The 27,355-nt window shown below is 33.1% G+C and overlaps 1 protein-coding gene across 2 annotated transcripts; it reads right to left on the bottom strand.

Annotated features, from left to right (window-relative positions):
* LOC123695617 (sodium-independent sulfate anion transporter-like) lies at positions 1-22,340 on the bottom strand. Of its 2 annotated transcripts, none has more exons than XM_045641522.1 (13): positions 22,105-22,340; positions 15,129-15,341; positions 13,986-14,181; positions 12,026-12,165; positions 11,426-11,506; positions 9,893-10,056; positions 9,137-9,291; positions 7,937-8,098; positions 5,253-5,365; positions 4,181-4,354; positions 2,610-2,757; positions 1,422-1,595; positions 1-350 (listed from the first exon to the last, which is right to left on the bottom strand). In XM_045641522.1, the coding sequence occupies exons 2-13, from the start codon at positions 15,327-15,329 to the stop codon at positions 163-165; spliced, it is 1,896 nt and encodes a 631-aa protein (XP_045497478.1). In that variant the 5' UTR covers positions 15,330-15,341; positions 22,105-22,340; the 3' UTR covers positions 1-162. The 2 variants fall into 2 exon arrangements, with proteins under 2 accessions (XP_045497478.1, XP_045497477.1); XM_045641521.1 differs by having other exon boundaries at positions 22,114-22,340.
* Between the last annotated feature and the right edge of the window lie 5,015 nt (positions 22,341-27,355).

The raw sequence follows: 27,355 nt of genomic DNA, 5'->3' as shown, positions 1-27,355 counted from the left end.
TTAACAGATTACACAAAACACATAAATAATAACTGCATACTTAACTACCTACTTTAAAACTACGTACAAACCTTGGTTCTTATTTTAAATAGCCTTGACTAACTAAGTTTCTATCTAAACTACATTACATAGGTACTGGACTGATATTTTACTTATAGCTTACTATGTATCATCTACTTCACTGACTTTCTTTCTATTTACAGCACTTAGTAAGGGAGTGTTATTTCTTTCGTCTGAGATCACGACTTCCAGCGATTCTTCTGTTGCTAACGATGTGTACGTGGGTGGTGGAGTAATTCTCTTCATTTCACTGTCTTTTATCACTGGGAGGGGTATTTGACCCGTTAATTCTGAAAAAAATAATCGTCTTATTATTAAAGTAAGGTTTTATTTTATTTTATTGGTAAGTAATATTGAGAACATGACCGCTACTGACTGAGTATTTAAGAATATGACTTATAATATAGTACGTCACGAAGAGATCTTGAGAGAAGATCTAGAAATTATAAATTTGATACACTGGTTATTGTTGTATGCTGTAAACATGGACGTATAAAAAAAGACGGACGGTATATCGCCTAAACATTGAGTGAAGCCTAGTAATGGCGGCGAAACATCCATGTGTGTGTGCCATGTTGCCATGGCAACAGCTGTCCTGATGACAATGGCGGCTGTATTTTTTTCTATAAAATTTGCCGTAACAATTTTGTTATTAAAACATAAAAGAAATAACTTGCTTCCCTGTGGAATGTAATCCCTTGTGTTTTGTTATTTAAAATTGTACTGTTGCGACACCATTTAACCACGCAAGACGGCATTTTAAATATTTTTTGTGAAACAGTGACGCAGTTAATCAGTCGGTAGTTCACGACGTATTGGCGGCCGACTAGCTTACTATGGTGGCTTCACGTTGTTTGTTCGTAATACGGCGTCCGTCTTTTTTTATACGTCCATGGCTGTAAAGTAAAAAAAGCCCTGATCCCACCCGCTGAACATTGCGGCGACGCTTGCGCGCGACGATAGCAGCACTAGCGGCTGGCCATGTAAAGATAGCGCAAAAACCTGGCATATAAGACAACACAAAAAAGAACTTGAGAAGTGTCAAGGGTCACTCGGATGGAACGAAGTTACTAAATTAACTGGCTTGCTTTCTATGACAGAGAGAGAGAGAGAGAAAAACACGCCGCTCAGCGTACAACTACAGTAAAAAGTGTCGTTACAGCTTTTCATCTTAATTTTTTCAATCTAGCCCCCATTTATTTATTTATAATTCATTGTACAAACATGAATGGTCAAAGCAGAAAAAAAAAACAATATCACAAAAATTCATCATAATTGTACAAAAGGCGGCATTATTGCTGAACAGCAATCTCTACCAGGCAACCTATCAGCACGCGCGATAAGGAATTTCGTTCCAATACCTTGCAGAGTGACGTCGAGCTCGGTCGCGTTGAGCACGACGAGCACGCTGGAGCCCGCCCCGCTGAACACTGCGGCGACGCTTGCCCGCGGCGACAGCAGCACTAGCGGCTGTCCGCGAGATGACAGCGCGTTCGACAGTGCGCATAGACCCTTTGCCGCTGTGAAATCCGCACCTAGAATAAGAAAGAGCTAATTGTAAAGACGAACCAACATCAAAGGTATCTTGATGAGAATCGTCTCTTGATATGTATGCCTGCGTCAGCAGTTACCTAGCTAGAAATACAGCACTACGAGAAAGTAGTTCTGTATCTATTGAAATAAATTTTATTGAGATTTGCTTTCAAATCTTAAATATATATTACTATACTAGCTTACCGCCCGCGGCTTCGCCCGCTTTGTCTAAAACCTAATAAATCTATACATATAATAAATCTGTAGAAGGGTCAATTCTGTACATTGAAAATATTGAAAAAATAAATAGTAGGGGGTGTTACTGGATCGATACCAAACCCAAATATGTGATTAAAAAAAATTTTGTCTGTCTGTCTGTCTGTATGTGAAGGCATCACGTGAAAACTAGCGGTTCGATTTCGATGAAACTTGGTATAATTATACCTTATTATCCTGGGCGTAAAATAGGATACTTTTTATCCTGGAAAAATACGTAGAAAAAAAATAATCTTAATTTTTCAGTTTTATCCATAGACGTTGTTCCGTAGAACCGCGAACACACGTTGCGTATTATTATAGGCCTAGCCGTATTTGGGAATTGGGTCCAATAGATATTTATAAGATGTTATTGACAGAGGTACTTAAAATGGAGAAATAACCATCCACGCGAAGACCGACATCCGCGCGGACGGAGTCGCGGGCGGAAGCTAGTTATATACTAAAACCTTCCTCTTGAATCACTCTATCTATTAAAAAAACCGCATCAAAATCCGTTGCGTAGTTTTAAAGATTTAAGCATACAAAGGGACATAGGGGACAGAGAAAGCGACGAAAAGATCAGGTTTAATTGTTGCAACGTATGATCTTTACACGACTTCTACTTTAAATAAAATAATTAAATACCTATGTCAATAGTTTAGAGAATAGAAAATCCAAGCTCACAATAATTTTAAAATTTCAAATATTTATAAATTTTTGTACAGGTATAAAAATAGAAAAAAGAAAAAAATACTCACCAAGTACGTATCGGCAGTCGATAACCACTGGCATGTTCCCGCCTTGCTTGCTAGCAGCCCGCGTTACATATTGCCGAATATATTCCACGCCCGGGAAGTATAGGCTGTTGCCCACTGTTATCAGGAGATAGTTCATACCCGAGTTGTTCTGTGGAGTTAAAAAGTTCATTAATTTCTAAGTTTGTTTATTATTATATTTAAGACAAGCTGGGACGAAAAGATAATTAGGAAGTAAAAATGACCGTGAAACTGAGAAATAATTTAGCTACCTACTGGTATTTCTTTTTTGATATCAGGTAATTCATCATTTTGAGAACAACTAAACTGACAAATAAACTTTTTTCTTTTAAGTATTTTTTGACATCTGAAACTTTGCAAGGATAGCTAACTGAGATAGCTAAATGAGTACATGGAGAATAACTGTCGTGTAGTTTACAATAAATGCTTTATTATCATTGATCGAAAGGCGTATTAAAAAAACACATCAAAATAGAGAAGTTTGGTATCAGAATTTGAATGTAATAGAAAATTGCATAACTCTTACTATAACAATAATTAATAACAATAAACCTTGTCAAAACTACCATACTTAAATAATTATTTTCATAGTACATCATAAAAATAAATAGGCAGTTTAAACAGTTAGCAATTTACGGTTATGTAATTATATAGTAGAGGTCTAATAGCATAAACAATAAAATTAAATTAAAAATTACCCTAATATTTTTAAATTATTCGGCTGAATTACGACAATACAATAAGAATTCTAAACGTAACCTTGGCAAGACTAAACGCCAATCTATATGCTATTATTTTAAGAGAAATACACCTGAACAAATTTTGAAAAGCATGTGACATTATATCAATAGTAGGCTATGCATCACAAGAAGAAACATATGAAATAAAAATAGATACTTCTAAATAATTCTATTGTGTTGATTTTTTATGGACAGTCTTAAACTCCTGTCTTTTTTAGGGTTCCGTACCGAAATTATTACTGAGACTTCGTAGTCTGTCTGTCTCCAGGCTGTTATGTGATACAGCCTGGAGATAGAAAGTGATAACCAACCGTGATAGCTAGAAAGCTGAAATTTTCACAAATGATGTATTTTCGTAATGCCGCTATAACAACAAATACTAAAAATAAAAAAAACCTACCAAATTTCAGATTCGATTAACTCTTGCATGCAAGAGTAACAAACAGCCATATCTCCTTACAAACTTTCGCGTTTATTTTTATTGCGTTTTTGTATCTTTCCAAAATTATATTTGTATTGTGATTGTATAGATAATTGATGGCCTTCCTAAATACATAAATAATATTATTAGGACTATAGTAAATTTACAAAAACAGTATACACACCGTGACAATCTCAGCGTCCAACTGCGGTCTAGCACTGGGATACAGCAGTAGTACAACGTTCAGTAACACGCCCGAAACTATTCCCAGTTCCACTCCGACAACGAGGCAAACCGCGAACGTAGCGAATGCGGGCACTAAGTCCGCACGACTTTAGTTTTCCTACCTGAATAATAGGACTATTTTGAATTTAGAAAAACAGTATACACACCGTGACAATCTCAGCGTCCAACTGCGGTCGAGCACTGGGATACAGCAGTAGCACAACGTTCAGTAACACGCCCGCAACTATTCCCAGTTCCACTCCTACAACGAGGCAAAGCGCGAACGTTGCAAATGCGGGCACTAAGTCCGCACGACGGGATCGCCACATTGGTTTTACTACCTGAAAGAATAAAGTTTAGGAAAATTTTAGTCTATATGTTGATATATAAAGCAATCTCTTTGAAGGACGTTATTTATTTATTGGTATTGCAGAAAGATTCTATTTATTATCTCTGATCTATATTGTTGTGACCGTAACTTTTTATAAGTATATAAGTACATAAAAAAATAGAATTGCAAAATATGTTGCAAAAATAATTATTTTATTTCTATTGATATTTCATGAATAAAACTACTAATTCCTAACGTTATAATTTAATTACTTCCGCGTTTTTGCAGAAAATAATAATTTATTTATACCGAATATTGAACTCACGCCTTATCGTGGGTTTGTCATTTATAGGTCGCGGAAGTTTAAAAATACATAAATCATTGTCTAGACCAGATAACTAAATTGAACAATATTAAAGTTTTTTCGGTTGTAATTTATTATTTATAATATAACGATAGTTTACAAACTAAGATGTAATAGAGTAGTATAAGTTATACATATATACAATGTTTCAGGATGGTAATACGAAAGTCAGGTAATTGCCCAAATAATGTAGGCGAGCTGATGTACGTAATCTATTTTATGATTGAATAAGCGCGACTTAAAATATAATATTGTTTGTGTTTCACTTTCTTGTAAATCCATACTAATATTATAAATGCGAAAGTAACTCTGTCTGTCTGTCTGTTACTCAATCACGCCTTAACTACTGAACCAATTAGCATGAAATTTGGTATAGAGATATTTTAATACCCGAGAAAGGACATAGGCTACTTTTTACCCCGGGACATAGAATAGGTTTTATTCCGGAAATCCCACGGGAACGGGAACTATGTGGGTTTTTCTTTTACTGCGCGGGCGATGCCGCGGGTGGAAAGCTAGTTGTTTATATTTGAACAATTCTTACCTCATATTCAATCATAAATATCACAGCACAAATGATGACAGCGGCGAGCGACGCCTTTGGAATGTAGTAGAAGTAGGGGGTGAGCAGACTTAGTGCTAAAATTACTAGAATACCTGTGGAATAATAAAAACAATCGTATTACGTGCAATATTTATTATTTACTATTGTTTCGGTTACAACGTAATTATATTAATATCAGACCAAAATCGAAAACTTGTTTTTAGCAAAATCAGTGCATGAATTTTATAACGGATAGATTTCGCCACTTGATTAAAATCTATACTAATATTATAAAGAGGAAAGGTTTGTATCTATGTAGGTATGTAGGTTTTCACGCATAAACTACTGGACCGATTTTGATGAAATTTGGCACACAATCTTTAGACCCTGAGAAAGAACATAGGCTACCTTTTATGCGAAATATGTACCACGGGCGAAGCCGGGGCGGACCACTAGTTGTTTATAATTTTTTTATCTTAAATACATGGAGTGGAGAAGAATAGGAAAACATAGAAGTACCTATAAAGAAAACTATAATTTAAAAAAAAATTGACAATCATTTTTTGGCTGATCATGAACAACTACATATTACTTTCTCATAAAGAAACAGCTCATATCAGCATTATTTAAATTTGCTTGAATACATTTGTCAGTTTTATTTATACTACAAAACAAAAAATCGATTTACCGATATGCACCGACGCATTCCTAATACGCTTGTGTTTTTGTAAACAATAAATCATCCATATCAAACTGAACAATATTAACAATGTGGATGTCATTTGCTTTCCACATTTTGTACATAAACAATTCAAAATGCCCATACTGGCATTTAATTTATTTTGTAAGAGCTAGCGCGCAAGAGCAACTTTTGTCTCCGCAACTATTTTGTCTCTCCCATCAGCTCTTGGGCGCTAGCTTAGCTAGCTAGAGTTAGCTAGCTAACTTAGAGTTCCCTATAATGTCTGATTTTACTGGTTTTGAAAAAGAAATCTACTATCAATAAAAAACCACATTATTGTGAGTATCATAGATTTTAATCCCGGGTCAAACCGGGCGAAGCAGTTACAAGAGACTAGTTGTAATAGTATATTTGTTAAAATCAACAACTATGCTAAATACTATAAAGCAGAAGAAGTTTTTTTGTCTTTAATCTCGGGAATTACGGGATCGATTTGAAAAATAATATATTTCAGTGTTAGATAGCCCATTTTTCGAAGAATGCTATAGGCTATAATCATCACGCTCAGACCAATAGGAGCGGAGCAATGCAGGTAAAACCTCGGAGCACAGCTAGTAAACAATGTTGTTCGATATTTTCGCATTATTAGTAATCTATTTTCGACACGTTTTCCGAGTCAGTTCTGTTCCAGTCATTGAGCACCTAAACAATCGAATCAACCGGATACTAATTACCAAACAAATAGACTAAAACACGTTTTAAATTCTATTTGAAATATGATAATAATATCATAATTGATATTTTAAACAGTTTTAGTTATTAATGAAGTTACCTATGGGCGCCTTTCTAATTTCTTTATTTCGAAATAAAATAAACTCATATATTTTTGCAGATATGTTTTAAAATTGATTTATTAGAAAAAGATAGCGAAACACAGATACGCAAACAAATTCTATTATAATCACAACAATGTTCACAAAATTATTATTGAAGCTTTACTAGCGGATTATAAACATTCGCAAACTTTTCCTTTAATAAAATATGAATCAACCGAATTTTTCGTTCAATATTATTTTAGCTTTATAATATTATGTCATATTGATATTCCTTCACCTTCAAGGCATTAATCTTGCGAATAAATTTTAAGGAAGGAAAAAAAAACTTACAAATAAATATATTCGGCATTTGATCACATGATTCCACGAGTGCAAATTAGATGTAATATAAAATATGTCGAGGTCATTGTGGCGAATATAATATAATCCATTCTATTCATCTACACTAATGTTATAAAGAGGAAAATCTTGTTTGTTTGTTTGTTTGATTGTAATGAATAGGCTCATAAACTACTGGACCGATTTTAAAAATTCTTTCACCATTCGAAAGCTACATTATCCACGAGTAACATAGGCTAGGTTTTATCCCGGAAATCCCACGGGAACGGGAACTATGCGGGTTTTTCTTTGAAAACGCGGGCGAAGCCGCAGGCGGAAAGCTAGTATTCATATAAAATGAATATTTTGTATACGAATAATCTATTAATTAAAATTAAGTATGAGACCTTTATAACTGCCGTCCTCAATATAAGATAAATAATAAAGAAATATACGGTATATTATTAAGAATATAATAAGGTAGTAGGTACTTTGTGAAATTGACGGTAATGTACCTATAACATGTCTTCACTATATTTTTGTTAATTATTGCATGCACATTTTTCTCTGAAAATAACTTACTTATTTTTACAATAAAAAACGCATAACCAATGCATACAACAGAATAATAAGTCTGGTGTTTTTATATAATAAAAACATATTTGAAAAGAAAAACTATAGCCAATTTCTTCTACTTATATCATTATTTTTTTTAATAAAAATCGGGAAGCGAAGACCATGATATTGCCTTCTGGTAAGTGATAATGAAGTCACGATGCGGACTTCTCTACATATTATCACACTGATTACATAATAAAATACACATACATTATATTAATGCTAAATACCTGTATAAAGACTTCCAAACTGTGTAGCAACTCCGCTAGCGTGGTTAACAGCGCTTCTTGAAAATGAGCCAGTTATAGGCATTGCGCTGAGGAACGAACCCAATATGTTCGCGAACGAAAGAGTTATTAGTTCTTGCGTTGCGTCTACTGATTCACCGCTTGCTGTAAGAAAAATTTGTAATAGTGCTGTTAAGTATATGACTCTATCGAATAATTAATTTATTTGGGCAACTGGAAAAGATTCATTTATCTACAGGCCGATTAAGAAGAGCTGGAACGTAAACACATTCACACATTGCACATGTGTAGTGTCTATGAAGACGCGCGCGGCGTGACGTCATACTGCATACGCATCATGAAAAGTCTGCCCATATCTCTCGCGTGACGGGGACAATTATTGTTTTTATTTTGCAATTGTTTATAAATACAGGGTGATATAATTTAAACAAAGACGTTAGGTATACTACTAACTATATTCGACGAGATAACTACTTCGCGGCACGCGGATTAGATTTTTTTTACTTTACCTAGGTTAAATTATGTAACAATGTAATAAGTTTTGTAAACTAAATGTAAACGCAGTAAGTTAAAATTTTCATACATAGCTGAATAATACAGCTTTTATTGTAATGTAGCCTTATCTCTTACGTGCTAGGGTTTCGCTTGTATTGTATTGGGAGTGAGCGCATGTGTATTTTTATTGTTTATATCGTTAATTTGAATATGACATTAAATTTAATTATTATTTGATAATTGAATGATTATTATCAATACTATATTACAATAAAATTGATTAGGTATGAGAATAAATAATTAAGTTCATCGATTGAGTTACTTTTAAATTGTTATTTTACATATAAGTTATGAGAGCTTTCATATTATCTACAACGCACCCATTTTACAATTCAAGTACACTAGCGAATCGCATTTATTTTTGAACATACTGTATAGTAAAATTGCATAAGTGTGAGTACTGTGAACATGCCAGCTTTCCTTAATCGACCAGTACAGTAAGATGATAATGTTAGGGGGTTTTAAACAGAAGATGCAAAGATTTTTAAGATATTTTGTTCTAAATAGTGAAATTTGATGTTAAGATATTTTAAAGGCTAGATAAGGACTACGTTAGCCTAAATTTAAAGTATAAAAAATTGAATATCTGAATTCAATCCTGATAAAAAGCATGTAACTGAAACTTACCAAATGCCTTGGCAATGGCAACATTTCCCAACACACCAATGATAGGCACAAGAACGATGGAGGAACCGAGTTCTGAGCACATTTCTATGAAGGATACGTTCCTGCCATCCACGGTTGTGCTGAAAGGAGGCAAGCTCCAAGGCGGCAGACCATCTCTAAAAGACAAACATTTGGTTGTTATTTTGGCTATCCTCCCGACACAAGCATTTTATTTAATTACGACTCCTAGGAGTCCAATCACATATTAGTTTAAGACCTAATGTAAATGAAACAAAAGAATAGAGGTTTTTTTGAATCGTCAAGTGACAAAAAACCTTATAATAATATGCATAAGAAAAACAAAAAACTGTTTAATTTTAAGGACTGTTACGTCAACGACGTTTTCTGTATTGCGTAAGCACCTACTTAATTTAAATGGCGAAGATGATTTATTTTCTAAAAAAAAAATATCATCGAACCCCAATTTCAAATAATTCTTAACATAAATGAAAACAAGTATTATAACTGTAATTTGCTATCATTAATATTCAGAGATATGACACCTTTACACATTATTCGAATTACATTATAAAATATATAATATCTTCTTATGTGTAACTTTGTTGTAATTTGTGTTGAAATGTCACGGAATAAGAGCCAAAGTGGAGCCAAATAAATAAAAATGACGCCATATGCTCAAATTATACCGCATGAAACATCAAAACGACCTACAACATATCATTAGCACTTCCTAGATAATAAGTAACACCTACTTACTTAACAGTACCAGTCAGTTTGAATGGTGATTTCGAATTAGCTTCCCAAACATACGCCATGACAGAGCATATCAGGACGACTATAGCATTTCTTGATGTTGAGAACAACCATAATGCCTTTTTAAGCCCCTTTTGATCCGCGGGCAAATTTATGTCCTTAATTTTCTGCAAATAATTAATTTACGCTCATGAATATCACGATGATGTTTGAATTAGTGTGAAATATTTCGGCGCTAATGAAATGATAAGAACTACACGATATTGCTAACGCTTTTGCAGATCTGGGTTCTATAAAAAGTTCACAAGTAGATAAAGTTATGCTGAATCGATTTTATAAACGAAAGTAACATTCTAATTTAAAATGGCATTAAGTATACTTTGTCAGTAGATAACAATTTGATATTGGTTCATTTGTTCTGATTAATGTATCAATGAAGATCATTGGTGTAATGAAAAATAGGTCTACATTTATTGGCCAATTAACTACAGTACATCCAACTTCATGATTGAAGCAAATATAGCCCTTATATTCTCAGATTGATTTTATTGATATTTTTCACGACAACTGTAATAAAATCCGCAAGTATTTAAAGGAATTATCTTAATTTTGTTTACTTTTTATTTATTTATTTTTTGCTTTGCATACCACATAGTGACTTGACTCAATAATCATGTTGTGTTATCCTGTAAATGTTTGTCACAATTGTCTTTTTTTGTTATATTATGTACCCTAGCTCTAAGTATTGTTGTGACTGATGTTGGATGACCTAAATAAAAATAAATAAATTGATCGGGTGTATCACACCAAGTATAGTATGATTTCTTGATTCTAATAATGTTCGAACTAATTATTCAAAAATGTCGTTAAGTCGACAGATACAAGTTTTATAAAATGAACACATTGCAAAGACATATTCATAAAACACGGAAAACAGTCGACCTTGATTGTTTTCAAGTGGAAATTTAAAAAAGGTGCAGAAAGTAATTTACAATCATTATAATATATCGGTATCTATTACATTAAAGTATGTTTGGATATTTTTTAACAATTTGGTCTAAAATCCGAATATAAGTCGAAATGCAACGGCGTGATAATAGAATGACACCAATTTTATAATAAATTTAGTGTATTAAAAATGTATTAAAAATGGGTTCACTGGGAAAATCCTGACATTAAAGTGTAAAGTAATCAGTAAAGTTGTTAAATAATTATTGATTTTACAATTTCCGATGCGATTGTGTTAATCGTGTTATCAATAAAGTTATTTAACTAACATAATATATAGGACAGATTTATAATATGACGGGTGAAGCCACGGGCGAAAAGCTAGTACTTTTATAATAAGGAAAATCCTTGCAACACCATAGAGTATAGACAAATAAAATAGAGCAGATTTCAGCATGAATGGATATTAATCCGTATATAGGTACTTGTATACACATATTTGTTCCAATTCAATAAACATGTGTCAACAATACTCCCCGTTTTCATATTTATTACTACGGAAATAGAAATGGTAAAATAAATACATACCCTCATTACAAGTAAAATGATTATACAGGTTACTCCCAAGACGCTGTCCGCCAACTTTGCGTTGGGAACGTTCACGATAATCTACAAAAAGTTTATACATTTAATTTATCCAAGTCCCAGAACGATACAGTTAGAACTGTAATTGTTTAAATACGGTTACAAATTTCCCCGGCGTATGATTAATTTTTGCAAGCTACGCATTTCAGAGATTCCTGGTAAAAGGTTATTAATTCGGATACAATCAAACTTTGTAAGGATCTTATTAAACACAAATAGATGTAAAATTACCTGTAATAATATTAGGTACAAATTCCAAAAATTGGTAACAAAAGAATCGTAACTACCAAATTAATTATAATAGATACTGAAATCTTTTATGTAACAACTTAAAATATAAAAATACCTTACATTAATATCTGTAATAACGGTATAATACAGACTGTAATTTTGATGGACTATAGTAAAACATTCCTTATTTATTTCAAACGCAAGAAAAATAACTAGTTTCTTCAGTTTTATACACTGAATTTAATAATACAGGTTAATACAAACCAAATTGTTTTCTAAGAAGTATTCTTCCAATAGCTAAATAAAGTTTACCTTTTTGAGCGTATCGAGAAATCCCCTCGACTGAAATTGCAGGCCCAATAAACCTTTCAATTGCGAGACAGCAATTATGACAGAAGTCGCCGATGTGAAACCGACCGTGACCGGCACGGAGATGAAGTCTATCAATACACCTGAACACAAAATACTTTTATTTACAATACGTATTTATTGTATTATGTATACTGCTTTGTCTAAACCTCAAAAAAATAAATGCTAAAACCTTCCACGGGTACCACTCTATTTATTAAAAAACATAAATATTGTTAAAAAATAAACAAGACGCTTATTTTGCGTTTTTAATTTTTGTAATTATAGTATTGTCGTCGAACCTTGATAAGTGGCCAAAGTTTGAATTAAATCTGTTCGTGTAGCGAGTCTAAATCAATTCCCCAATGGCAAGCGATCACCACCCCTTATGAACATTTATTCATCTACCTTCATTGACTTATTTAATTGTGTTACATTTTTATAAACAAAACATGATTATATGGCAATTTCGGAGAAATGTGTGGTAATTACATTTTGAAGACAAGCTTATCATGTTATGTAAACAATAAATACATATTTAATTAGGTTATATACTATTCAATACGTTTTGTGGATAACCTCCTTTATAAATTCGGTTACAATCGATAACATAACCGCTCTTTAACTAAACCTAAGTCATATTTTGATATTTCATAGTTATTTAAATTAATCAACAGATACTACAATAGTATAAAAATAACTGCGTTAAAAACAACCGACTTCAAAAACGGAAAAGTAAGAAATAAAAAAGATTTGATATTATTAATTACTACATATTATTTTTATGTGCTATTTACTAAAAAGGTTTGATGTCGGTGCATGGGCTTAATACTAAGTGCTTAGTGTTTGGCACCGACTTCAAACCTATTTAATAAATGGCACATAAAAATAATATGTAGTAATTAATAATATCAAATCTTTTTTATTTCTTACTTTTCCGTTTTTGAAGTCGGTTGTTTTTAACGCAGTTATTTTTATTTAATACTTTTTAGTGTATTTTTCAACACGAATCAAACGAGCCCAAACTCGATAAAGTTGAGTCAATATATTACTGAGTTCCTATGGCCACCTTCCGATTCCATCATCAGATCAGCTCCATGTCATGATAATGTTTCATCGCTATCCAATTTACATTCGTATACAAAATTTCAGCTCAATCGGTTACCGGGAAGTGAATCAAAGTTACTTGCTACATTGAAATTAAGTCATCGAGTACAGACAAAAATGCTCATAAAATAAAAACTACTAGGCCTAGCCGAATAAAATTTTTATGGGACCAATTCGACACCATCCCGCATCGAACAAAAAAAGAATCACGTAAATCGGTTCAGAAACCTCGGAGTAATCGGTGTACATACATAAAAAAAAAAAAAAAAAAAAAATATACCGGCCGAATTGATAACCTCCTCCTTTTTTTTGAAGTCGGTTAAAAACAGACATAGACTTTATATCATCTCCGATAAATTTTCTTAGACACAATAAATTGCCAGCAAAGAAAATACAAATGTATTCTTATCATCCTATATATAAGAGTAACGAGAAACAAGAGGGTCGTTAACCTAGTAACGATAATACCGTACAAGGATTTAAAAAGGGTTTTAAAATTCCAGTTAAGATATCCAGCTGTAAGAATTACTTGGCATAGGGTCGAATGTTGGGGCTGAGTTGTTAGACCATTAAGATCTTCAATCTTAAAAGTATGTACATAGCAATTTTTACTGTGTGTTCTTTTGATAATTGATGAATTCCTTAATTAAGAAATAACTAGTTTGAAACACTCTGAAACTATTTTTTTTTTCTTATTAAGTACGTGCTTCTTATTGATTGCACGTGTGAGCTTTGAAATATATATGCCTGAATGGTGTCACAATGGCCATCATAAACTTATAGCAAAATAAAAAGTATATGTAATTATATAACTTACCCAAATGCAAAATTCCCATTATCAACTGAACTATGCCTGTAAGGAAACATAGTAGGATAGCATAGTCGAAGTTTCGTCCCTGTATTTGTTCATAGGTCATGAGAGCAAGCAACGCAGTAGGACCCAAGGTAATATCTTTACAGGATCCGAATACAATGTAAATGAAGCAGCCCATAAAGGAAGAATAGAGCCCATACTGAAACAAAATATTCCATACAATTCTTTACGAATCTTCCGAGTTCCATCGTTTAAAAAACATGGAGAATCTCAATTTACGACGAGAGTCGAGAAATATAGTAAAAAAAACACGTTTACCGCTTACAGATACCAAATAATATATTGATATAGTATGCGACCTAGTTTACAAAAAAGAAATGAGACAGGTGAATCGAGTTTTAATGGTATTGAAATATGTACATAATAAGACGCGTTTGTTTTTACAATTGTGGAAACGTGACAAACGAGATTCGTCTGGGGTTTCTTCTGCATTAATATTAAATAGATACCTTTATATTTAGATGTATTGTATCATAATATAATAGAAGAAAGGATTAACAACATTGCCGATATTACATAAGGTAATGAATGCAGCGGTTCGTGCTTTTTCCTCGGTAAACATGGTAACAATGTCGATGAAGTTGTAAGGATTGTATCTTTTCAGTTCGGCATTACATTGTTATTCCTTCCTTATGCGTTTTAATTAAATTGAATAATCATTCAAATTTAAACGTAACGTAATAATAATATTTTATCACTCAGGTTCATGGTATAGGAGGAAAATTACGACAGGTATAAAATGTAGTTTTGAGAAAAAACAAATGTAATTTTTAAATTTAACCAGAATAGGGTTTGAGTGGTAAAACATATTTAAATAATATAAAAATATAATGTGCTTCACACAATGTGTACAAAAATGCGTTGAAGGTTGGTTGCAGCCTGCAGGTAACACACTCCGTGACACAATTATTATACAACTTCAAAATAAGGTATGTCGGTTAAAATTCAGTAATTACTTTCGCATTTCATACGTGATGTACACGTTTACAATATTTATCATTTTACTGTTTACTGATCCTTGATTTGTTTATAAACGTATGTCACAGGGTACCTACATCTTATATTCATGATAACGATCTCAATTACCTGAGGTGGCAAGCCGGCCAGAGTCGCATAAGCCAGAGCCTGTGGAATTACTGTTAGTCCCACTGTAATACCCGCTATAATGTCTGCAAGGGCTTTCTCCGAATTATATTCGGGCAGCCATTTTGTAATGGGCAATCTCTTGTGCATGAGGCGCCTGTACCATGATTGCCTTTTGAATCTCTGCTTGGACGGGGACGGCATTATTCAAATTATCTGCAAGGAGTCATCACTGTTATTACTCGTATCAGTTACAATTCATACACAAACGGATCGAACAGATGTTGATATAAAATAACATGTAGAAGATCAAAATAAGAATGAGCGTCATTTTAAAAGCAGTAACATAACACAAGCTGCTTTATGCAATAAATGTTCTACCTTAGATAGCGTTTAAAATTTCAACTAACCGGTTAAAATTATATTATCGTCTTTATTGAATTCGTAATCCATTAATACCCAGAAACTAGTTATTAACAATATACTTTTCCTTTTATCACAATGATATATAATAATGTTTTGAAATTACATATTATTTTTTTAGACCTAACAATACCTGTAGCTGTGTTACAAAGATACGAGGAGTGAAAATTCAATGGTGCGAAAGCGTCATTCTAATTTGCATCAATACTGGTGTCATCCATAATAGCCTGGATCATAATGCAACGTGCCAAATATTCAAATGATTCAATAGAGTTAACGTTACCTTGACATTTCACTGACTCTTGTTATAGTTAGCAGCAGAATTGCAACTTGCAAGCAATAAATATTATACAAAATTACTCTTTTAATTGATTTTACAAATATATTAATACTTTATGGATTACAATTACTATTAGAACATTAGATACAAGGCTGGATATTATGGCAATCGAATTAGTAATAACATTAGCAAGGACCTCGACGGAGTAGTTGCAATAAAATAATGGCAATAATGGAGAACCATTATAAGTGGTTAGTATTACATGACATAAAACGCGAAAAATTAGGAAATTGGCTCATAACAAACGTTAAGTGGAGGATAATAAGCTTTAATGAAGGAAATTACTATGTTAACTTGCATGACCAAATGGTCAGATAACATTGAGCTAATGGCTGTCAATATTAGTGACGTCATAGCACTATGACGTCCACATTGGAATGCTAGATAGGGTGTTTTCGTGAATGTTTGTCCTTAAAAATAATTCGAAGTGGGTAGGTACATATTATCTTATCTTAACAGATAGTTTGGTATATTTTATTGAATAATTTATTTACGTGTAATAAATTTGTATATTGTAACTGCATGTTGGTCTGATAACATTGATATAAACAAATAATGGTAGATATGAGACGTCCTTCGAAATGACTAGCAAAAACTGGACACTATTTTATTTTGTTTAAGTTTTATTCAAAACAGTAATCTGTAGGTAGGTACATATCGTATTGAAGTCATTAATTTAATAACACAAACATAATTATAAATTATAATGTAATATAGTCACTACATAATAAATGAGGCTTTCTTGCGCATCCTTGTATTATGTTGTATTATTATGTATTATGGCAGTCATGCCGAGGTCGGTTCAAGTTTTCAACGTCAGGTTACCGTGAATTCTTCATTTATGCTTTTTAAAATTGATATTTATCACTGAAGATGTTTAATTGCACTGACATAGATAGAGTGACTATTATAGCACGACTAAGCATTATTTGCATCCAAGGTGAATCTGCCAAGCTGTTAGCTCAAATTTGAATGTGCGTAAACACAGCATTTTATGAGAAATTACAAGATAGCCTTGTGCACAAATTATAAAGTAATTTTAAAGTGGTAAATTCAATGACCTATTATACTAGTAGACGCGGCATACGCCAACATCATTGCACTAAAAAACAGCGTAATTAATACATACCTACTTACTAACGCATTATCACCAATACAGTTGTTCTCTCTTTCACTCTCACGCACGAGACATAATACATGTCTCACTCATGTACTTCGTAATAACAACTGCCGATTAAAATACAAAAAGAACGTCCAGCCACGACGCTGAATGGTGCGTGACTAAGTGAAACTCGGGCACTTACCTGAGTTTTTTCTTGCCAAAATAGAGAGCGGGTAACGTATCTAGCTCTTTTATATATCATAGGGTTAATTCGATACGACTGCTGACTTCTGACCCTGTATATACCAGAGGTACAAGAAAGGTGCAAAAAGGATTTATTTTATGAATAGACAAACTATTCTGCAAGATCGCGTAATAAATGCATTTTTCTTTTAAATTAAACTTTCCTATAATACCTACATACACAAACTGAAAATCCTGAACACACCGTAGAAACGTCTCATACTCATATGATACTGAAACATAGCAGTTAATCGAATTTACGAAACTGTAAAATAAGATTATAATCGACAACTGATATGAAATGATATTTTATCAAAAAGTCGGGTGACACTGGCCTTTCCATAATATCGTAAATCAGTTACACGAGACACAGATAAGAGAAAGTTACTTATATTCAATTAAATATGCTGAGAAGTTACTAGACAGATATACCTACTTATTTATTTCAATTTAGGTCCCAAAGAAACACTGACGATACAACATTTAAAATATTAAAATTAATTATTTAGTAAATAATTATAAGAAAAATTAAAACAACCTCAAAGAAACAAAACACCATTAGGTAGTGTACTACAATTACTATAATGGAATATAAAAATATTTAATCTTATTTATATTGTAAGTATCCGTTTCTATATTTCCAATCAATTCTCTTATCATTGACAATGATCGTGTAGAAGGGCATTAGTTTTTTTAGGTGCCATTGAATAAGCTTTAATATAATCCCTTTGATTACCTTTAGGGATATATACCTAAAGGTAATCAATACAGATAATTTTATGTATTGTTTATGTGACGAAAATTTTCTTAGCCTCTAATATCAATAGTACTTCACTTTAGACTGGAAAACCATTAATAATAATTCAGAATGTATAAACGTTTGTCATGTACTTAATTAAACCATTACGTCTCAATTAACATTCTTAGATTACTTGCTACTTCTCGCGCGTATCGTAAACCAATTTAGATTTGAAACATGTCTCGTAACATATTACGTTGATAAATTTTACTATATAAGTATTTAAATTTAACGTTAAAACATTTTAAACTCTCTGTATTAATAAATAATTCTTAGTTATTACATCTTATATGTTGAATATGTTTAATTGTCTTCGTACTTTTAAAATAATCTCCAATACATCGCCTTGCGCATATAATCAAACTTATTTATAAAACAATTCTTTTTTTTGACTATTATTCACACTTTATGTTATCTATGGTGTGGAATAAACGTGTATATAGTATAGACATTAATAGTTTTTTTTTTTTGTAAAAAAAGAATGATCTAGAAAAACCTGAAACCTGATAAGGGACAGGTAAGGTAAGGACTAAAGTAAAGTTCAAAAAGCTTACATAATCCTATTTGCAATTTTAACCTATTTAAATAAACAAACAAAAAATCTTCGTAAACTTATGAAACGTAACATTGGACCAAAACGAATGAAATTGTTACGGATGATGGACGGTTACAAATACGATCACAGGATACACGTTGCGTATTCATTTGAGGAAAATATCGTCAAATGAAACAAGAATTATAAAATAGATATTATGAATAATAGACGTCTTTTGATAATTAGACAAAATAAATATAAGTCCATGCATTTTTGAAGTGAAACAGTGGGTTGGAAAAAAATTTAGTGTAACATTTTTTCGTTACGCGTGACATTTTTCCGTTACGCGCCATCTATTTCTTATCCCTACCACGCGTGATTCGACGTATTTCTGTTGCATATAGTAAATTATTTTTTGAAAAATAAGGTCATAAAGAAGTTTCACTTCTTACGTGTGTAGGTACACTAGTACACGCACACATTTTTTTTAAATACATACGTGACACAATATCGTAAGGAGAGTAAATCGCTGCTATTTTTCAAATTATGGTCTTTATTATTCAAAATAATATTACTATTATTTGATATTTCATATCCTATAAAGTCATGGAGGCTTTTAGGAACAGAACATACTATTCCCTCGTGCACTGATGGCTGTTTATTTTGACTAAGTGTCCTGTCCCTTTTCCATTTCCTAGTAGGCATTAGGCAACACCCGTAACTTCGGTTGCGGACTGCGATAGATTATGGGGGGCGCAATAAACTAATCAGACAATGCTTGGCTCGTTTGCCTGCTTATACATAGATCGACATATTAACAGGCATACTTTTATTCTTTTATGGTGAAATCGAGTGTTCCTATTTGCTGGAAATACAGCGAATTGTTTAGTAGTAAGTAAAAATCTATGCACGTTCGAATCGTTAATACCTACAAGCCCCGTTCAGTATGCTACATTCTTTACTACGAATAATACTTTATCGTTATTCGATAAAAGGAGAGCAAAACAGAAAACAGTGCATACTAATAGCTGATTTCAGGGCCTAAAGTAAGTTTTTTATTTGTAGAAAAATATACCTCGAACAAGACGAACTGCAAGACCGTTTTAGGCGTACAAACGTGCAGATAATAAATAGTTAAGTAGTACTATCTTTCAATTTTTTTAACAACTTTATACAAAATCTAAAGGTTCGTATCTACATAAAACTACGGCCAACGGAATAGAATTTTTTTATTCTCATATTTATTGCACAAAAAGCATGAACAGTGTTTAACTTTTGTTTACGTTACAAGCCTACCCACCAAAATAATAATATTTTTGATGTATCCGTATCAAATGCTGTACAAGTTATACAATTTAATCATGTATACATTCCTGTAACACACGCAAGTTAGCACAGTAAAGCTGGCACGCAATCAAACTACTCTGAGTATATATTATGTTCTGCGCTAGAGACATACTAATCATAAAACTACTTTACTGCTATCATCAAGGTTTTGAAATTGAAAATTTTCTTGACAATTAACCTCATTGAATGACTGTGACATTGAGTGGTGCAGTGGTCAACATTATGTTTAATACCGAGACATTAAGAAAAAATGTTTAGGTCTAGCAGGACACAGACAGGACTACACTTTTAGTTTATTGGTCAATAGTAATAATTAGCCTATTAATTACTGAAGCTTATTTTTAAGCCAGAATAGCAAAGTACTACTCAGGTTGAACAAATAATGTTCAGAATATAAGTTACAGGAAAAAAGCTATTTTAATATCAGTGTAGTAAAGTTAAACCACTGAAAAGTGTTCCTAACAGTTTTGTATTGAACAGTGATTGAAAAATCTTATAATGTAAATAGGTAGTATAAGTTGAATCGCTTTGTACTTAACATCTTACTATCTTTTTGTTCTTATAAGAAGGGTTTCTAAAGTAGGTAATAAAAGTGACTTTTTTAAAGTTTACTTTTATTTTAAAAGTAAAGTTTACTCTCAAAATAAAAGATAACCTAGGAATGACTATTTAATTTGCCACCTACAGCACAATTGGATACATAATTTGCTACAAAGTGAAGATGCAATGAAGTGACAATGAAAAAGATATTAGAAACTATGTATACAGCTTATAAAAAAAAAAAACCTTTATAAAAAATCACACATTTTAATATTTATTGTTCATAATTAAATACCATTCTTTCTATTTTTTTTTAATATTACTTAAGTACAAAGGACATTCCCTTTTAAAGCATGGTCGGCATAAGTACCTATTTATTGTTTTTAAACATTCTATCAGCAAAAGGCAAGATACAAGAATTATTATCATGAATCCCGAGTTACTATTGATATTCAAAATATCTTTAAAATATATTTAATTGGTATAATAACTCTTCTAGAATACATGCCAAGGTTATAGTACTAAAATACTAAATAATTGTCCCTTAATGTAAAAATCTCAATTAATATTTTGAGATTTCTTGAGTTTTATTTAATAAAATAATTAGCAAAATTATATTATACCAATAACTAGTGATGCAACGAATACGAATACGAATATTCGTATTCGCCGAATAGTAGACATTTACCGAATATTCGTATTCAGCGAATATACGAATATTTAAAAACGAATATTTTTGTACGCAACTCTATTTACTATAGATTTAAAAATCGTGGGTAAAAATATGACGTGTGCAGAGACTGCTGATCCACTGGCCTTTTGGCGAGAAGATGTCCATTTTCCAAGTCAGAAAAAAATCGCCCAAAAATATTTTTTCCCTGAAGCCATGTACAGTCGCTTCGGAAAGACTTTTTTCAACGGCTGGAAATATCCAGACTGAAAAAAAAATCACCTAAAACCAGAATATCTACGAATTTTATGTTTTTTAAATAAAAATTTGCCTATTGTAAATTTTAATTATTAGAAGAGTAAAGAAGAGAAAATTCATTAAAAAAATAAGTCTTTTATTACCAAGGCGAGATATTCGTATTCGTATTCGTATTCGCCGAATAGTAGGTTTGATATTCGTATTCGTATTCGTATTCGTAAAAGTAGTATTCGTTGCATCACTACCAATAACTTAGATACCTATGTATAAAATAAACTAATTTTAAATAATTAGAATTATATAAGGTAGGTATATGTTATTTAGTGAATTATTTACATAAATAATATCAATCAAATATATTTTTAAAAGCTTAATTGCAGTAACTATTCGGCAGGTACATGAATATTTTAAAATATTTATTTATTTTTTATTTAAATTCTTTATTGTACTGCCAACAAAAATTACAAAAAGAAAAGAAAACTTATACTAAAAGAAGACACAGCACAGATGGCGGCCTTATCACTTATAAGTGATTTCTTCCAGGCAACCAACTAAAGAAAATAGTTACATTTTGATAATTTTTTCATACTAATACTGAGTTATTTATTTAATTTTTTTTTTTATTTCTTTACTGAATGTCAAGGTTTATTATTGATATCATATTATGGTTCTACTTATATGAACATGCATACGATTTATTAAATATTTAAATAAATAGGTACCTGACTTATCTTTCCACGTTTTTCAATTTGAAAATTGGTGAAATATGGTTCTGTCTCTATCCTTGCACAAACAGATGTTATGCAGGCTCCATTCTAACTTAAACTAAGCGAAACACAAGAAAATCACATATCTATTTATCGGAGCTTACAATAAGCAGCATTTAACGAGTGCTTTAATCAGTTTTACTTTTATCTTACTGAACTTTGAAGTAATCTCACTGTGTTGTGTACAATCTAAAAATCAACATTCAACTGTCAAGTGTCAACTGTCAACTAGGTACCTATCAACTCTCAACTTCCGACATCTGACTGTCAAAATACGTCATTAAAAGAGGCAATGGTTTACAGCTATACAGCTTAAAAGTCAGTTTGACATTTGTAACTGTACTATTAGTAAAAACTTTTTGAACTGGAGCCGTTTAATAAAGTTTATATTTTGACTGTAGCCGAAAGAAAATGTATTACCTGCTATAATAATATTTATAGATGTGATATTTGGAAGACATTTTAACGATTGATAATAAAAATATTAGCGTACAATTGTGTAATAGAGGTCAGTGGTAGGTACTGCTGAAAATTTTGTAGATTGTTTTTTAAGGCTTCTAAGTATGCTAGTTACATACTTTTTAATTTTTTATTACATAATATTATAATGATTAAAACTTATTTCCCAATGAATTTCCCAATGAAATTTCCCAATGAAATAAAAAACCGTACATTAGCTCAGTAGATAGAAAACAGAATTGAAATAAATATTATAATACCGCATCTTTTATCTGCCACGGATCATTTTTTAATAAAACGATAAATTTTCGGACCCATATAAACAATAAAATTTGTAGGTATCTATTCCAAAGTACCTACGTACCTAGATAATAAATTATTCAACTCGCAGCTTACAAAGGTCTCGCAATCACAAATATCTTGATCTCAAAAGAAGTAGCAACGAAGTCCTTTTTTAAACTTTTCAATTAAGTGGACTATTGAAGGCGAGATTAAAAACTTAATCCAAGTCTAAAACTTTTGATTACTTCTTAAAACAAGGCTCTCCCATAGGCTCGAATCTCTTGCCTTACGAATGGTAGACCGTATCTTTGATTCTATATTATTGAAAAAAAAAATATTCTTACAGGTAAAAAAATATTGATTCCTTTTTTAAGGATTGAAACATATCTATCATAGGTATATATCATTTATATAATATTCCATTCTTCTTACACATAGGTACAATCGTAATAAAAAGCTGTTAAAAATTAAATTATTAAACTCACCACTTAGAAGAAAATATTTGAAATTTGTTAAGAAAACAGTCATTTGGAGATAATATAAAAGTGCTTGCGAAGATGATTACTTATTCCAAAATTTTTATTCTTCCTAGGTAATAATTTTTTTTTAATAAAAATGACTATACATTATTAATACTTTCATGTTTATTATCTACTAGCGGTCCGCCCCGGCTTCGCCCGTGGTACATGTTTACGTTTTCTCTACATAAGATCCATCCTCGTACTTCAAGGAATATAATAAAAAAAAAATTATCGAAATCGGTTCAGCCGTTCTCGAGTTATGCTTATTATATATAAGATATGGTTCAAGGAAACAGTTTAATATAAAACAAATACATAGTAAAGTATGGTACATTACCGAATTAAACTGCAATTTTGGATCTGTTGGTTATATCCTTAACCTCCTGGGGCCTGCGGTCATATATATATTACATAAACAATAAAAAAATATTTCAACGCCATCTTTTGCGTATATGCGGGAATAATACCTCAAATCGATGTAGTGGTATGTCATCCGCTATACTAAACGGTTTTTGGTTTTATAAGTCGACGTCCCCCGCGAATAATCCGGTAATGACCTATTACGGGGTTCTTCATGTTATGCGTTTTTCGGCATCTAGAAGTTAAAATACACCATGTAAATTTTTTTCAGAATTTTTCTATCTTTATTTACGAAGATATGAAAAACTACGCGTATATTCCATAAAATAACATTAAAATCTATTTTAAACGAATAATATGGTTTTAGATCTTTACGAAAAATAATATCAATATGATTTGACAGTAAACATTGTTACGATATTATTCAGGTAAATAGTTTTCTACATTATTTAAGTAAGTGCTAGTACAGGCTTATTCGGGGTTTTATTAAGAAATCGATTTCCAGTTACATTCATTATGGAGTGCAAGTATGCAAGGTATTTTTTTAAACACTCTTTCTATTACTGAGCAAATGATTTACACGGCCTTAGAAAAAATTAAAAGAGATGAAAGTTTGATAGATAAACGAGGCAGGCATCAGAATAGACCACATCGAAACCTTCATCTTCATCTTCATTAGATGCTGGTCGTCCGACTCAGGTTCTACCTGCTGCCCAAAATAAGCCCCCATCAGTATGGCTTCATGCCACAGAGGAGCACCGAGGACGCCCTCTATAGACTAGTGAGCCACATCAGAAATAAGAGGGAGGAGAAGCAGATTTCTGTTGTGGTATCTCTGGACATAGAGGGAGCCTTCGACAGCGCCTGGCGCCAGCCAGGTGCTAACCAGGTGCGGTTAAAGTTGGGTGTCCGGGGAACGTAAGGCGGGTGTTCAGCAGCAACCTGAGTGGAAGAGGTGTGAAAGTTAGGTATGCAGGTGTGGAAGTGACTAGAGAGACCAACAAGGGGTGCGTGCAGGGTTCCATAGGTGGGCCGCTCCTGTGAGACCTCTTGCTGGATCCTCTGCTATGGATGTTAGAGGAGATGGATGTGTTTTGTCAGGCTTTTGCCGACGACCTTGTGCTAGTGTTTGATGGAGATACTGCTTTAGAAGTAGAGACGAAGGCGAACTGCACATTGAGGAAAATTGACGAATAGGGTGTCAGAAATAAACTAAAATTCGCGCCACACAAGACATGTGCCCTGTTCTCGACACGAAAATTAAAATTTGACAGGCCACGACTTGTAATGGGGACATCCAATATTTCGAAAGTATTAAGATACTGGGCCTTACTATTAATGGCGGCCTGTTCAACACCCATGTCGGAAGCGTTTGCAAAAAGGCCGTTATAAGCTATTAGCAAGAGCAGCTAGAGTAAGTTGGGGGCTTAACCCCCAAATAGTTAAGACTCTATATATCGCAGTTATAGAACCGACTATCTTGTATGCATCAGCATCGTGGGCACCCACAGCGGAAAAGATGGGGGTACAAAAGAGGCTTAACATCGTTCAACGGGGTTTTGCCCAGAAGATCTGCAGAGCATATCGGACTGTCTCCCTGAACTCTGCGATGCTGTTGGCTGGGATTCTCCCTCTTGATCTCAGAATACTCGAAGCTGCGAGGCTTTATGAGATCAAGAGGGGTGTGTCGCACCCGGCGGTGTTGAGGGACAGGGAGGTGGAACGAATGGCACCCGCGATTGAGGACCCACATCCGGCAGAGCAGGTAGAGCTGGGGTTCGGCTTGATAGATGAGGACACCTATGCCAATGTGGTTAACAGCCACGTCCACAGGGTCTATACGGACGGCAGCAAGATTTAGGGTCGAGTCGGAGCCGCCCTTTCCGTATGGAAAGGTGAGGCCGTGACAAAGGCCATTTAGCTTGCGTTGCCACCGTATTGTACCGTCTATCAGGCTGAGCTCCTAGCGCTCAGAAGAGCAGTAGACATAGCCTGCAAGAGTAGAGCGGCAAAGGTCAGTGTCCTCAGCGACTCCAGGCGGTTACCCTGAGTTCCCCTCATCCCCTGGCTATGCAAACAGGGGCGGCCCTCCGAAAAGCTGCATTGCAGAGGCGGGAGGTCTCCCTGTTTTGGATTAAGGCGCACGCAGGGCTTAAGGGGAACGAACGGGCAGACAAGTTAGCCAAGGAGGCCGCTCTGGGGTTGAGGAGGAAACCGGATTACGAACTGTGTCCTGTTTCATTCGTCAAGCGTATTTTGAGACAGGATACGATCAGCGAATGGGATAGGAGATACGATGTAGGAGGAACGGCCGGAGTCACGAAGCTCTTTTTCCCAAGCGCTGCTGCTGCATACAAGGCAGTCGGGAAAATAGACATCACACACCACACCACACAAGTACTGACTGGTCACGGCGGATTCGCCTTCTGTGAGATTCTGATTAATTTTTTAACTGTAATAGGACCATAGTATAATTTTCATGATTGTGTGATCATGTGTAATAGTCGTGTTTTCAGTGCAGTGTCTATTTTTTATGATAATAATAACTATCGTGTTTTGTGAAACAATCCAAAGTTGTTTCATTTACTAAAATGTCCTGTATTTCATAAAATATACTATAATAATCATCAAATAATACTTAAGTAAACTATTTTAATAAACAGTAATGGTTATAACAATAAAATGTACGTTACTGTTAAACAATCGAATAACCTAATAATAGATTTTTACAAATGTTCAGTATACAAAACTAATAACACGAATATTAGCGCAACAAGATTTTACTGTTGCCGTCGAAAATATAAATTTACACGAACAATATCGTAAGTGACATTACTGACCAGAGCTTGACCTACACTAGTATAGTAAAATGCATCCAGCTAAATTATAACGAAGCCTTTGGGACTACTTAAATTTTGTTGAAATAACCAGATAGCTGAAAAAATTAGCTTCCATATGAGATATTAAAAGTCTCTGATACTTGTTGTATAATGGAGTTATTAAGGAAAAATGGTTTTTTATTTTTCCTGAACATTTACACTTTTACGATTACCGGATTATTCGCGGGGGGCATCGAAGTGACAGTGATTTGAAGTATTCTCATTTCGAAGTTGACGGTGGCTGTGCGACGGCAAACACGTGGTCAGTAATCTTACATTTTTAGTGGAACCATTAGTATATTGCAGTATATCTTTGTATATCTAATTATAATAGATATTATTTCTGCAACCGCAATAGTTATTTTGTAAGATAAATCTAAAACTTGTGAAAAATATGAATGTTTTCTTTTATGTCATACTGGTAAGACATTTGGTCTCAATTCTTGCCAAATTGGTATTGGTTACAAGGGCCCCATGTATTACCTATATGACATTATTTAGTTTATGTTACAGATTTTATTATAATTTTCAAGGATTATAAGATACTGAGATCTACCAACACCTGGATGAGTCAAATATTGACCTTTAAGATGGACCTATGGAGTTTCTTGCCGGTTCTTCTCCATAGATACTGCTTTCCGAATCGGTGGTAAATGTTAATACTGTTATGACGATTCAAAAGTGCTTTTAGAAGAAGTCTAATTT

The sequence above is a fragment of the Colias croceus genome, chromosome 11 (assembly GCF_905220415.1).
Source record: "Colias croceus chromosome 11, ilColCroc2.1".
In the NCBI taxonomy this organism is placed as follows: domain Eukaryota; kingdom Metazoa; phylum Arthropoda; class Insecta; order Lepidoptera; family Pieridae; genus Colias; species Colias croceus.
The sequence above is the reverse complement of the archived record's forward strand: the minus strand, read 5'-3'. Positions and strand labels throughout refer to the sequence as shown.

Excerpts from the sequence above, each read along its gene's own strand:
- LOC123695617 (XM_045641522.1), bottom strand. The coding sequence starts at position 15,329 with ATGCCGTCCCCGTCCAAGCAGAGATTCAAAAGGCAATCATGGTACAGG. Across the intron at positions 9,292-9,892 it reads AAACTGACTGGTACTGTTAA|AGATGGTCTGCCGCCTTGGA; the intron begins GTAAGTAGGTGT and ends TTTGTCTTTTAG. Across the intron at positions 5,366-7,936 it reads GTTTGGAAGTCTTTATACAG|GTATTCTAGTAATTTTAGCA; the intron begins GTATTTAGCATT and ends ATTATTCCACAG.